This window comes from Saccostrea echinata, unplaced genomic scaffold (genome assembly GCF_033153115.1).
Source record: "Saccostrea echinata isolate AGI-Se365-2 ecotype Australia unplaced genomic scaffold, CSIRO_AGI_Sech_v1 ptg000014l, whole genome shotgun sequence".
Taxonomy (NCBI): Eukaryota; Metazoa; Mollusca; class Bivalvia; order Ostreida; family Ostreidae; genus Saccostrea; species Saccostrea echinata.
In genome coordinates, this window is record NW_026889763.1 from 17,454,032 (window position 1) to 17,469,740 (window position 15,709).

The following is a 15,709-nucleotide window of genomic DNA, read 5'->3' on the forward strand; positions in this document are numbered from 1 at the left end:
AACAAATTATACAACTATGATTATTCAACAACAAACAAGAGTTAAGAAAGATAGATTTAACAAATTCTTTTCATCTTAACATTCTTTGTTTGAATAGTACATTAAAGGTGCTTAGACACAGATTTGAAGTTAATATTTTCTCAAATTTTCTGTATAATATTTCGACTTATATATTGCAATAGCATTTCACACGAAAATGTAATTAAAAACTTATTTTATCTGGAAATTATTTGAACTACGAATTCCTGGACGCGTTTGATTAACACATCCTTGCACTTTCACAAATTTTATCTTTATCCTTAATATTTAAGAAAAGAAGCGATTTTGTTGTGTATTAATGAAAAACATTACATCTATAATCCAGAAAATTCAGAGTAGAAATGTGCGAAAGCAAACCCCCTCACTAATATCGTCAGCCCGTGCTCAGTGTTGTGTACAGAGTTTAACAAATTGAATACACCCGTGAAACGTAAACTGTTTTTGTAAACAGGGCACGAGCTCTGTTATTGTTAAGTTTACGATTCACCAGGTGTGTTCAATTGTTAAAGTCTGCACACACCACTGAGCAGGGACTGACAATACTGTGAGTGGGGTTTGCTTTCGAACATTTCTACTCTGAATTTTCTGGATTATAGTTTTAATATTTTTCATTAATACACAACAAAATTGCCACTTTTCTTAAGTATTAAGAATAAAATTAAAATTTGTGAAAGTGCAAGGATGTGTCAATCAAACGCGTCCAGAAATTTGAAGTTTCAATAACTTCGAGATGAAATAAGATTTTTATTATATTTTAGTATGAAATGCTATAGCAACATATAAGTCATGAAATTATACAGAAAATTTGAGAAAATATTAACATCAAATCTGTGTCCAAGCACCTTTAAGTATTTTAGATGTTACTCCATGATAGTATCAACAAGCTTCTGCCAGAACGCGGAATGATCTGTCTCGTTCTGGGGATAGAGTGCGTAGGAATTCTTCTCAATGAACGGCATCACTAACAAAGATTGCTGAATTCCTCCGAGATCCTCAAAAGAGGGTCCTTTAAGAAGGACGAAGATGATGCAGTCTTCATCTTGTCTGTAAACTCTATCCTCCAGAGCCATCTGTAGCTGATACATACACCAGGAATCCCTCAGGAAATCACCTGTCACTATACAGAGGATCTTTTTGCTGTTGTGAATAGCGTAAGTTACACTGGCATATGTTTTCAAATTTGGACTAAAATCTCGATTTGGTAGACAAAGTTTCAACCCCCCTATTTCTTCTAAATGATGAACCAAATCCCGTTCGACGAAGGAATCTTTTTCAGTATAAGCCACAAAAGCTGAATATTTGTAATCTCTTTTATATTGATTTGTAGGGTTGACAATATCTTGAATTTTCCACTTCGTGAGATAGTAGAAGTAACGGACCGTCCACCGAAATTTGAATAGCGTACCCACAATTCCAACTGTTAAGATGGCGACTACAAAAACTGTTATACCAATTGTTCTTGGGATATTAGAACGACACTCCTGTTTGAGATCCTTTAATATATTATCTAGCTCATTAAAATTCCGTACTCTGGAGTGAGATGTTTTACATTTGTACTGGTATTTCTTGATAAAATGGATTTTCGAATCCTTAATCCATTGTAAAAAGTTTAGTGCTTCACATGTGCAATCGAACAAATTTCCTAAAAGAGAAACATTTAAGTTATTACGTTCATGAATGCTTTGCAAATGCTGCATTGTTTCACGAGACAGTATATGCAATCGATTTGCTGCTAAGTCGAGATATTTTAACGGAGTACTGTCGTTTAATGTGATAGTGAAATTTGTAATAAGATTATGACTCAAATCAATTCTCTGAAGAGACCAAGCACTTGCGAGGAAATTCGATGGTAAGGATGCAATTTCATTGTAGGACAACTTAATTTCTTTTAGCTTTTTTAGTGCTTGAAAGTGGTCAAACCCAACATTTTCATGGATGCAGCTCCCTAATATATTTTTCGATAAGTCCAAGTAAGTAATGTTCGGAAATGTTTCAAAGAAAAATTGAGATATATTGTGCATAAGGTTTCCGGAGAAATCTAAATATTCTGCATATTCCATACCATACATTGGTCCGGTCAAACTATTGAAAATACTGTTCTGTAGATGATACTCTTTGCAATGATTGTTCCGCAAATGGATTTTACGTATGGTAAATATAAAATTTGTGTCATGAAAAAAAAGTTTTTCAAGACTAGGTGGTACATTAAAAGTTATATTACGGTTTGACGAACCCAAAACTGACTGAGAGGGGAATGGGGTACTAATATCACTCCAGAGACCACTTTGAATGTCCAAATTTCTGTCATTTATATAAGTACAATCAATAGAATTTTCACAAATCCACCAAGGAAGATTCTCGGATTTGTCCGAATTTTGCTTACTGAAATCTGCAACTTTAAGATGTGTGAGGAATTGATATGTTAGCATGTACATTCCCCATGTAAGGTGATTGTCGGAGATATTCAGGAAGGTCATGTTCGGAGGAAAATACTTGGGAACATCTGTGTCCATCATCTCCATACGATTACTTGATAAGTCAAGATGTTTGATTGATGTGTTTTGAAAGTGAAAAATCTGCTTAACGGATAGGTACGTTCCAAGCCCAAACCTGCAGTGTATTTTCTTAGCGTGTAAGTTTTGAACATTTGTAAATTGTAGATCGTATGATACATTTTCTAGTACAGCAAATGTCATGAATTCATTGTTTGACAGATCAAGGGTGTGTAGCCAATGAAGAGAACTAAACACACCCCTGTCTATTGTACGAATCGGACATCCGGTTACAACTAAATATTTTAAGTTTGGTAAACCTCCAAAGAAACCTTCTTCAAGTTTTTCGAAATAACATTTTCCTATTTTCCCTGAGACGGAGAGTCTTGTCAAACTGGTTAAGTTCCATTCTCTTTGCTTAAAATCTCCCTGTAAAAGACCATCTATCTTTAAAGACTCTAGTTTCTCCAGGTTTTTAAATGATTGGAAAGGATATGATACATTACTTTTGGAGTAAGTATTGCTTAGAATATTCAGACTTCTCAGGTTTGACAAGTTATTAATAAATGACAGTTTTGGTGAATCGTCCCACCACAAGTTATTCTCAGCTAAATTCAGATCTTCCATGTAGGTGAGATTCTGGAAAACGGTGGCGGATATTGATGTCAGATTATTTTTGTATATATTCAATTCCTTAAGAAGCAAAGGCAATGGGGGAGTAATACCAACTTCCTCTAAATTGTTGTGGCTTAGGTCTATTTTTGAAACATTCATCTGAAATATTGGCATGGAATTTAAATTTCTTTTGGAGCAGTCTGCAGCCCACGTTCCATCTCCAATATCGGTACAATAACAATCAACAGAGGAACAGTTGTTGGAAGCTGAGGTGCTAACGACTGTCAGCAATAAAACACAAGCAATGAAAAATGGAAATCCCATTCTTCGTTAACAATATGAATATTTTTCCTCAGAGGAACTTACACCTGTCGATGAAGATGGAATACTTTACCAAGATAAGCAGATTCTATAAATGAAGATAAAGGGTTATATTTTAGAATGCTATATCAGATGCCAGAATCAAAATGAACAATTTTAACTAAATATTTACCTCAGTAATATCCCAGGGTAAGGTGATATTTCCGATTGAAATACTAGTGTTATCCAAATATCAGATTATGGTTGCAGAGAAGGAAGTTTCTCCAATTCATTTAAAACGGCATGAAAAGGAAACTACTCAACCTCAACGAAAAAAAAACACAAAGCCGTAACTTAAACAAATTAACATGTTTCTATTCCGAGTATGGTTAGGTAAGCATTTGAAAAACCCATGAAAAATTTGATATACAATTAAGATTTATTTCCTTGCAAAGGCATATAAAAGAACACAGTGAATAAAGTTAATTTTCTTTTATTGCTAAAAATAGAAACAATGATACATTTCCGGAAGTTGTTTGGAATCTAATTACGAATACTTGCACCATTGCTCACAATGAAAGAGTGATGCATGGCACTCAACACACACTTATTTTAACAACATGCATAAATTTATAAACCATTCTTTTAACTAGCAGGTTTAGGGTAAAAGAATTTTTTTTTAAATTCTTCCGGAAATACAAAAATTATTTTCCAGATCTCTTTCTCTCTTTCGCTTCTCCACAAGATGTCAAAATTTATTTTTAAAAAAAAAAAAAAAAAAAAAAAAAAAAAAAAAAAAGAATTTTCAACCTCATTTGAAAATGTATTTGATTGCAGCCTATGTGTTGACAGCTAATATGAAAGCTATAATAGAGTATTAAAATTAGTGTTTCAGGCCAGAAAAAATAATAACTTTTTATTATGTAGCTCTTGAAGCAATTCTTAACTATTCAACAGAAAAATTGTTTATTTTACCAATAAAGGGGATACGTCGATAAAATTAAATATTACGTTGCACCTTCCTTGAAAGACAAATGTTAAGGTATAAAAATAAGTTCAGTAAAATTATTTGATGTAAGTATTTGAATCATCTTTGTTGGGTTAATGCAGATAAAACAATATTAATAATAAGAATGAAATTATAGTCATTTTGTGAACGATGATGTTTTGAATTTCCAATTATGAAATCATTTAGTATTTTGTAATCAAAATGAAATCATTTTCTTCTATGGCGGGACTTGACGGACGTGTTTGAAGTCAAAATCGGTGAGTGATATTTGAGATGGAAGGAATTTCTTTGTAGCCGATTCCTTGCTTATCAATTGATTGCAAATTAAAAAAAATGTTTAAACTTTCCAGATCTACGCATTATTACAAAGAATATTGTTAGTTACTAGTCGCAGTAGCCTAGTGGAAGAAAGGGCGCTTCGTGACAGGTCGGTACCGGGTTCGATTCTCATTATGGGCGTCGCCTCAAACGTAAGACGTGAACTTTTTTAGTGACTGTTTCTTCGCCAAGCGCTCGGTACTAGAGGTCTTTCGGATAAAAGCTAAAAAAATCGAGGTCCCGTGTCATGGTGGGCGTTGGCACGATAAAGTACCTATACTCCTAAATGACCCTGAGTGCCAAGTATAGCCCTTCACCGCTATATGGCGACTTTCCATATAAGTGAAAAAATCTCGCAATGGACATAAAACAATCAAACAAACAATACTCTAAAGGCATATTTTGTAAATGGACATCCATAAAGTCTAACAAATATTTGACATGATAAGGAGTTTGTTAATTTATGACTTCTATATGTTTGTTTTCCTCATATCACGATTATCTGAATTCTAATAACAGAGGGACATCTTTTTGTTGGTATGTCCATCTGTTTTCAACTGTAACAGCAAATAACCGTAAACTTGTGTGTAACAGTCAGGATCGAAGTCATATGAACAAGGTCAGGGCGATTGTAAAGTTCATAATCTTTAACTTTATTGTATAAACATAGGTAATCAGAGATTACAGAGCTCACCTCAACGAATGTTGTCTTTAAGTAAGGCAAAGTCCCACACTAAACTAATAATCTAGTAGTGTGCATCCCTAGATGCAACACTTTATTGTATAAACATAGGTAATCAGAGATTACAGAGCTCACCTCAACGAATGTTGTCTTTAAGTAAGGCAAAATCCCACACTAAACTAATAATCTAGTAGTGTGCATCCCTAGATGCAACATTTATGCAATTTTGGTCTGATAGGGCTTGCACATACTTGGGAATGGACTTATCTAAAAAACTTTAAACTAGTCACTCATCCAGAAAATGTAAGTCAAATCCAGCGTTTGAGAGCGTTCGTCCCTTGATGCATCATCCATGCAAGTTTGGTTCAGATAGGCCATATAGTTACTTGGAAATGAGATATGCTCCAAAAACATTAACCTGGTCACTCATCCGGTAAATGTAGGTCAAATCAAGCATCCGAAGCAAGTCCAGTAGTGTGTATCCTTAGATGTATCATCCATGCATGTTTGGTCAATATAGGGTTTATAGTTACTTGGAAATGACTTCTGCTCCAAACACTTTAACCTGGTCACTCATCCGGAAAATGTAGGTCAGATCCAGCATTCGAAGCAAGTCTAGTAGTGTGCATCCTTAGATGCATCATCCATGCAAGTTTGGTCAATATAGGACCTATAGTCACTTGGAAATGAGACCTGCTCCAAAAACTTTAACCTGCTCCAAAAACATTAACCTGGTCATTCTTTAGCTGAAATTGCAGCATCTGAAACCTGGGACGCCGACGCCGAGGGTATTACATAAGCTCCCCCAACTTCGTAGAGGTGAGCTAAAAACTCAGTCAGTAAGCTTGTATCTGACACTAAGTCTTCTTCCCGATTACCTTCCTGTGACATAGTTCTGAGTCATCGACTTGTGATTTTGTGGGGCGAATGTGTTTTCTATTTCTGTGGAATTTTCTTCCACTGTTGCATGACGGTATTCGACTTTTCGTCCTGGGATAAGTCCCTGAGTGGTGTTTTCTAACATACATGTACTTGTGAAGTTGATTTACCCCTGCCATTTCCGGGTTTTGAGTCTCATTCTTTGTATATTGGCAATGAGCGGAAATATTTCCGCTGTTAGTTTGTCTGTCAATGCTTTATATGAGTCCTTACACTTTTAGGAAGATTATTTTACATTTTAAACGCTGCTTTCTCCTTCTCCATTATTCTGTGCTAATTGTAGACTGCTGGTCTTGTGAAGAAATCTATCTAGTTTCTTGCAAAGTTGATGAATCCTTTACTTCTTAACTGTGGTCAGCGTTTGTACTGTTACAATTTTATAAATAATAGTTTGTTTTATCGAAAATGGTACAGAAATCAGAGGATTTGGCATTTAAATCTTAGTTTGTAGAGAATAAACATCTTTTAAAATAAAAGCATAAATCGGGACTTGTATGGAAAAACCATATTTGATGAATTGGCTCTGTGTGTGAGTTATAGGGTCGGCTCTGGAAGTATTTTCGAGTCTATCTTCAGGCATTCAGAGTACTGATAAATAATGATGACATGGTATCCTTTTCTGTATTCAAACAGGTTTCTAGATACAATGGACCATGGTCTCCCTGGTGTATCTGAGACAATTATGGATTTCTTCAGATTCTGCTTGCTGTTCAAATCACAGATACTAAGTCTTAAAATAAAATATGGAGATAACGAACAGTGTTCAAACTCGTGTTTGCTCTGCTCCAAATGTTATCGTTTCATTGGACTTTGGAGATTGAATACTGTTTGTTATCTTCATATTTCATGAATATTCTAAGAATTCAATGACAGCGGCATTCTTCATAACATCACGTCAAACCCCTGTGTTTGTAAACAGGGCACGAGCTCTGTTGTTGTTAGTGTTTACGTTATATCGGGTGTGTTCAATTTGTTTAGTTTGCACACATCACTGACCACGGACTGACAATACTGGTGAGTTGGTTTTGCTTTCTCGCAATTCTACTCTGAACTTGGATTACAGTTTTCATATATATCTTTCATCAATATACAACAAAATTTCTACTTTTCTCAATTATTATGGATAAAGTTTACTTTGTGAAAGTGCAAGGATATGTGTCAATCAAACGGGTCCCGAAAATCGTGGTTTAAATAATTTCCAGATAAAAGAATTTTTTAACACACTTTGAATATATTTCGGTGTAAAATGCTCTAGCACATATAAGTAATGATATTGTTTAGAAAAATTAAGAAAATATGAGCTTCAAATCTGTGTCCCAGCCCCTTTATATGTTATAAATAAGTTTGTATAGGCAAAGAGAAACAGTTGAAATCTATTAAAAACATTAACTTTATTTGAAACATGTCTAAAGCCTTTGTACTAATTTGATTTGTACTTCGCACTAAGATTTGTAGATCCCTCCAATTCTTTAAATTACATGATGGTCAAATATTTTCAAACGACGCTGATCATATTTTGAAGAGTAATAATTACGTACAATAGTCCAACCATTACCGGTGTTGAAGAGTAGGATTTCCCCAATACCTCGGAATCTGTACTCTAGAGTAGGATTTCCCTCCGAGGGAAAATCTCACTCTAAAGCCAGATTTCCCCCTCTTTCTTTCTTTCTCAGAGTACGATTTCCCCTTTTTTTATCAATGAGCCGTCACGGTAGCTCAATCAGTAGAGAGCTCGCTCCATGATCGGAAGATCGTGTGTTCGAATCACGGCCGCGACTGACCTAAGTCGATAAAAAAAATTAAATAGCAAGAGTTTTAAAATTTTCTCACACATCTTTGTAAAAAGGATCGATCCATAGACGAAATACCGGGCCTTTAGAGGGCAAACAAATTATCAAATCACTAAAGGTGTCCTGATATACATTTTAAAATTCGTGAATTAAAACAGGTACCACTGCGCTAAGAAGGATAGTCGAAACATCGAGTTTTACTGTTTTTTGAGTGACTAATTTGACAGCTTCCTATGAGTTAAAAGATTGGGTTGAGACTCGATGATTTGAATTATGTAAATCATACGGTACCAATCTTGATGCACCCAGATGCGCATTGCGACAAATTATGTCTCTTCAGTGATGCTCAAGCCGAAACATTGGAAATTCAAAATATTTAAATTAAAAAAAATCGGAAGAACTGAAAAAAGGTACCAAAGACTGGAGCAAAATACGTTAAAGGATCAGAGCTATGCATGAGGGAGATAATCCATAATTTTGAAATAATTTCTAAATTTTACCGCAGCAATTTAATATATATCCGTATTTTCAAACTAGTGCCGACGTAATAGATTACTCGGCTGTAGAGACCCTCAGGGACTAACAGTCCACCAGCAGAGGCCTCGACCCAGGGGTCATAATGTAAATCATATACGGTACCAATTTTGATGCACCAGATGCGCATTTCGACAAATTATGTCTCTTCAGTGACGCTCAAGCCGAAACGTTGGAAGAGCTGGAAAAAAGGGAGTTTTAAGATTTTATATAAAATTCCTAAAGAAAAACTCATATTTCCAATATTAAATAAGTTGACTTTCATACAAATTTTTAGCCATACTATTGTCGATATGATTAAAGCATTGATAAAAGATTGATTGATTGTATGTTACTCTACACCCAGTATTTTTCATTCATATAAATACGTCATCATATACCGGTGAAGGGCTTCAAATTTAGATTTTTCTTGGCACTCAGTGCCATTGAGCAGTAAGGGTTCTATATCGTGCCAACGCTTACCGTGACACGGGACCTCGGTTTTTAAGGTCTCATCCGAAGGACCTGAGACTTTCACTTCAAAGTTCCGAGCGCTTGGTAAAGGAACAGTTGCTACTTATTTTTTATCGACTTAGGTCAGTTGCGGTCGTGATTCAAACACACGACCTTCCATCACGGACCGAGCGCTCTACCGACTGAGCTACCGCTCTCATTGAAGATATTTCCTAATAAATTATTTGATAGTGGGAATGTGTTGAAGAAAGAAGGAGATAACATATTGACGAAATTTCCCTATAAATCTATGTACTCTGCATATTCCATGTCATACAGCGGTCCTATGATATCAATTCTGGATAATATTGTGTTGTAAATGATAAGCTTTGAAGCGATTTTCAGAGAATGAAATTCGCCTACGACGGCATTGATCTGACAATCATTGAAAAAGACTTTTTAAACATGACGTGGTTCAAAAACTAGATAATATTACGTTAAGAAAAGAGCCAAAAGCCGTCGAAGAAGAAACGGGAAGACCATATCAGTACTTTACCAACAATCTGTGTTATCAATGCGTTCCTCTTTGCAGTCTACAGGATTACATTCTGACGACGGAAATCCTCGGAATGGTTGCGATACTGTTGACTGCGATCAATGACATGACTAAGTTTTGTGAGAAATTGATATACAAACGTGTACATTCTCTATGTTAAAGGACTTATCGCATGTGTCCAAACTACTCAAAATTATGCACAAATTACCTTCCTTATGTATACATTAATTAATTCCAGTAGTTAGTCTGCAAAAAAATTAGCGATAATTAGCTATATTATCGATAAAAAATTATGCCCCGATTTCAAAATTGTCCAGTTAATTAGATAGGGAGTCACGTGGTACTGTGACGTCATATACGACCTTCTTCGATCAGCTGATTGTAAAGACAGTGTGATTGTCAGAGATATCAAGGGAGGTCATATTTGTTTTTATTTTTGTTGTTGTTGTTGTTGTTTAACGTCCCTCTCGAGAATTTTTTACTCATATGGAGACGCCACCACTTGCCGGTGGAGAGCTGCAAATTTTGACCTTTACTCGACACTTGAGCAGTAAGGGATCTTTTTCGTGCCAGCACCTACTGCGACACGGGACCTCGCTTTATAGGGTCTCATCCGAAGGACCGGTCTCCTCGTCCCACAGTGGGATTCGAACCCGCGACGTAAGGATCAACTCATTACTCGGTGACTCTGGAGCAAACGCTCTAACCACTGCGCCACGCGGGCGACGAAGATCATATTTGGAGGGAAATACTTGGAAACATCTGTGCCCATCATCTCCATACGATTACTCGGTAAGTCAAGGTGTTTGATTGATTTGTTTTGAAAGTGAAAAATTTCCTTAACGGATAGGTACGTCTCAAGCCCAAATCTGCAGTGCATTTTTAGCGTGTAAGTTTTGAACATTTGTAAATTGAAGATCGTACAATACGTTTGCTAGTGCAACAAACTTTAAGATTTGATTGTGTGATAAACCAAGGGTGTATATATAGGAATTGTAGAGAGCTCTGCAGCAGCCGCTAATGATGAAACGCCGCTTAATGATAGAAATATCATTAAGTGTTGCAATTGCAACGCTTAATGTCATAACTTATTGCATTAATCGTTGACATTCATAACCGCTAATGCAAAATCGCCGCTTAATGAAAGAATTATATCATTAAGGGGTTGAGAATGTCAACTATTAATGCAATAATTTATTACATCATGACAAGCAGCACACGGCGGGTGTGACCGGTCGGCAGGGGATGCTCACTCCTCCATGGCACCTGATCCCACCTCTGATGTTTAGAGGTCCGTGTTTGCTCTGCTCCTATTTTGTATTGTTTAATGGACTTTTGAGCTTGAATACTGTTCGTTATCTCCATATATTTCATTAAGTGTTGCATTGCAACGCTTAATGATATCTCCATCATTAAGCGGCGTTTTATCATTAGCGGTTGCTACAGAGCTAAATACTCCCTTGTCTATAGAACGAATTGGAAACCATGTCAGGTCTAGAATCTTTAAGTTTGGTAAACCTCCAAAGAAACCCTTGTAAAGTTTTTTGAAGTAATATTTTCCTGTTTTTTGCCGAAACGATGAGATTAGTCAAACTGGTCAAAAGACCATCTATTTTCAATGACTCTAGCTTCCTCAGATCTCTGTATATACCGATGGGATAAGATGCGTTACGTTTAAAGTCAACATAACTTAAAATGTCCAATCCTTTAGGTTTGTGGGGTATTTAGTGAATTTAGCTTTGGTGAATAGTCCCACCTCAACTCATTTTTAGCCAAATTCAGAAACTCTACTTGGGTGAGATTATGAAAAGCATGCATAGAAACTGATTTAATCGTATTTTTATATAAGTTTAGTTCCTTAAGAACTGTTGGCAACGGGGGAGAAATTTAAGTTGTTGTGGCTAAGGTCTACTCTGGAATCATTTAAATTCGTGGGGGTCAATGTTCGTGGGCAAGCAAAATTTTATTGGTTTGTAGGGATGTAATTTCGTGGGCAGCTCGTTTATTTGGTAGATTTAATTAATCAGTTGACAAAAAAATTGTTCGTGGGGATGTAAATTCGTGGGTAAGGGTGACCCACGAACATTGATCCCCCACGAACAATGATGATTCCACAGTATCTTTGAAACATTCTCCTGAAATATTGGCATGGAATTTATATTTCGTTTAGAGCAGTTTGCAGCCCACGTTTGATCTCCAAGATCAGTACAGTTACAAAGTACCGATGAATAATTGTTGATGGATAAAGTACTAGAGACCAAAAAATAAAAAAAAAATATAAATTTATAAGCATTTGTCTCTCTTATTCGTGAAAAAGATTTTCTCTGTAAATGTATATGTGCAAAGGATTGACGCAGCTCCTTTTGAAGCCCACTTTATCTTTGGAAATGAAGAGGTAATTGGAAAACATGGCGTAAAAAGGAATAAGACTGAATTGAGGCTGACAGAAGAGTGAACCTGTAGCAAAAACATGGCATAAAAAGGAATAAGACTGAGTTGGGACTGACAGAAGAGTGAGCCTGTAACAAAATGTTATATGTGGTATGATGTTTCCACACAGACATAAACAAAGCAACATGGGTAAGACCATAAATCAGAAAATAAAATAGACCGTGTGTGCATAGCTAAAATTCATACCTCGAGTAAGGAGAGGGGCATACACAGCTTCTAATCACCATCTAGTCGCAGCCCTGTGGGAACTAAAATTTACAAAAAAAATGGTTAGGTTCAAACAAGTGGAGTATAAGATCACAGTTAAGAACATACCTCAAATTCTCCAGCATCAAGAAGAAGAGGAAACACGGCTGACAACACCTGAAAGAGAGTGAAACAGATCATCCTTTCAATATATCAGGAAGTGATTGGTCTCAAGAAATACCATATCACGGATTGGGTATCAAAAGATACACTTCACACAATAATCAAATAAAAGGAAATAAAGCATCTGGGAATTCCAGCAGATCAAGAGTTGAAAAATTGAAAACTAAAGAGAAATACTCTAATAGGCTAAGTGGGGGTCTGTGAGAATTATTCGTGTAGTTAGAAGGGAGTATGTAGATTCACCTGGCAGAAGAAGGAGAAGATCACAAAGAGCAGGGCACATCGAAGTAGACTCTAGAAAGGAAAGTGGTGACACACCACTCAATATTTTCATTTGCAAATACAGCATATGTCTCATTGGCCCGAGTAAATCTAAATTGCCTACTACAGTCGAATTTACTGATGTCTTCATTTCAACACAACACTTACAAATGGCCTTCTTGCAGGCAAACTTATTTTTTGAAGCCGATTATGGGATTTTGTGCGCTGATAGGTTACCGCTGGTGGTCAAAGAAGTTGCAACAGCGATAGTGACCCCTCTCAAGTAATATCAAGCAATATGTCTGACATGTCGCCAAGTACTCATCTAGTGTTTTTGCATCCGTACGTTGTCCAGCACACTTCCGGTTGCCACAATTTTACGTTACAATCTTGCAAAAGTCGCGTGGTGTCCATTGTCATGTTTATCCACATATGCCAGTTTAACATTCCATAATCCAGTTGAAGTTCTTTACAATCAATAGAAACAAATTTTAATCTTTTTTTATATTTGAAAAAAAACTCTCCAAAGGGAATCGCTGAAGAACTATACGCTCTTTTATGGTCCAACGCTGCATGCTCAATCTCGTTTTTTCTGAGTGTTTAATGAATGCAAACCTTAACAACACATTTTAAAAAAGAAAATGGAAATTCATTCCTCTAAAACGTGTGGGCACGATTTTTATGAATTTCTATAAAATAGTTAACCTTCACTTAACATTATTAAAGCATCTATTACTTGCTCGAATTTTCTTCATCAAAACTGGTTCTGACTTACAATATTTTAACGGTTCAAGCGAGACTACGTGCACTGAACTAAATTATAATTATATTGCAGGGTTGTCCTTCATGCCTCATTTCTTGATTGGTATAGTGTTACAAATTTGAAAATCAAAATCACCGAAGATTAGCAACTCTATGAATGTTAAAATTGTAGCCAGGTAGCACACCTTCCTCAGTGAGAAATGCATTTGCATTGAATACATTTGATGGAAACGGTGGTGTCTGTAGCATTGAGTCCTTTTGATGGAGACGGTGGTGTCTGTAGCATTGAGGCCATTTGATGGAGACGGTGGTGTCTGTAGCATTGAGGCCATTTGAAGCAGCCGGTGGTGTCTGTCTGTAGCATTGAGGCCATTAAATGGAGATGGTGGTGTCTGTAGCATTGAGTCCATTTGATGGAGACGGTGGTGTCTGTAGCATTGAGCCCATTTGATGGAGAGGTGGTGTCTGCAGCAGTGAGGCCACTTCATGGAGACGGTGGTGTCTGTAGCATTGAGGCCCTTTGATGGAGACGGTGGTGTCTGTAGCATTTAGGCCATTTAATGGAGACGGTGTTGCCTGTAGCATCGAGCCCATTTAATGGAGACAGTGGTTTCTGTAGCATTGAGGCCACTTCATGGAGACGGTGGTGTCTGTAGCATTTAGGCCATTTGATGGAGACGGTAGTGTCTGTAATATTGAGGCTATTTGATGGAGACGGTGGTGTCTGAAGTATTGAGGCTATTTGATGGAGCTGGTGGAGCTGCTGCAGCAGTGAGGCCACTTCATGGAGACGGTGGTGTCTGTAGCATTGAGGCCATTTGAGGGAGACGGTGGTGTCTGTAGCATTGAGTCCATTTAATGGAGACGGTGGTGTCTGTAGCACTGAGTCCATTTGATGGAGACGTTGGCGTCTGTAACATTGAGGCCATTTGAAGGAGACGGTGGTGTCTGTAGCATTGAGGTTATTTGATGGAGATAGTGGTGTCTGTAGCATTTAGGCCGTTTGATGGAGACGGTGGTGTCTGTAACATTGATGCCATTTGATGGAGACGGTGATGTCTGTAGCATTGATGCCATTTGATGGAGACGATGGTGTCTGTAGCATTGAGCCCATTTGATGGAGAAGGTGGTGTCTGTAGCATTGAGGCCATTTAAGTTCAAAACGGGCATAAAATCTTAATTGGAATTTCCTGCCAATATGCACAGCTAGACACATCAAGTCCCTTCGAAAAATTCTGTCAGGCGGTTTCAGAGATGTTGCAATGACAAGAACAGGACTGACGGATGGGTGAAAAATATTCCCTGCGCAACTTGTTGCATGGGGTTGATACCCTCCGCAACTTGTTGTGTGGGGTATAATAAAGCTGCAAGATGAGCACTTGGATAGTGTTGTGGACCGACAAAATAAGCGTGTCATCTTTATCAACACTTTTTGATAGAATCCGCAAAATACCCCGGCTGAAAACCACCAGCTGCACAAGACAAAACAGCAAAATGTAGAGGTTGAAATTGCTGAGACTTCGGTGATAGCTGGAACAGCCCTCAATCAACATCACGAACCAGGCACTTACCTAGAAGCCCCAAGGCAAAAGGGAGGCTGACAAAAGATCACCTGGATGAGGGAATTGGAGACAGTTAACAACTGGAGTTCACTTGGAAAGCGCTCAGTAAGAAAGCCAAGGATGACTAGGAAAATATTGTCTTTCTTCATGCTTGATAACATAAACCTGCTCTTCTTAATTACCTTCTCGGTCCTTTCCGACAAGCTGGGGATGTGTTACACTAGCATCCGTGACAACAACCTTTTCACAAACACTGAAATAAATGTAGAAGGGGGTGGAGGGGGGGGGGTGGGGGTCTTATATGTATCTGTTTAGAGACCCAAGCTAAACTTCATTGAATGCAATATAGATGTATGATATAAACTTTTATAACAGGAGAGACAACTCTGTCTAGCCATTACTGAAATTGATGGGAAGCTACTCCCATTCTGTACAAAATTTTAACATCCAGTTGCTACAAACAGTACCACACATTTAAATCTAGGTTTCCATTCTAAATGCACACCCCCTCTCCCAATGGCTGAGTGCAGCATTGTCTTCCTCAAAACCAGAATTGATTCAGCAAAATATACAATCCACTTCAGTGTTTTATAGTGGC

The 15,709-nt window shown here is 37.2% G+C and overlaps 1 protein-coding gene across 1 annotated transcript; it reads right to left on the minus strand.

The window, feature by feature from the left end:
* Positions 1–780: 780 nt before the first annotated feature.
* LOC133186552 (toll-like receptor 4) lies at positions 781–3,470 on the minus strand. The gene has a single exon (XM_061321783.1). It carries the CDS (start codon positions 3,468–3,470, stop codon positions 900–902), a length of 2,571 nt encoding a protein of 856 aa, XP_061177767.1. The 3' UTR covers positions 781–899.
* Positions 3,471–15,709: the final 12,239 nt, after the last annotated feature.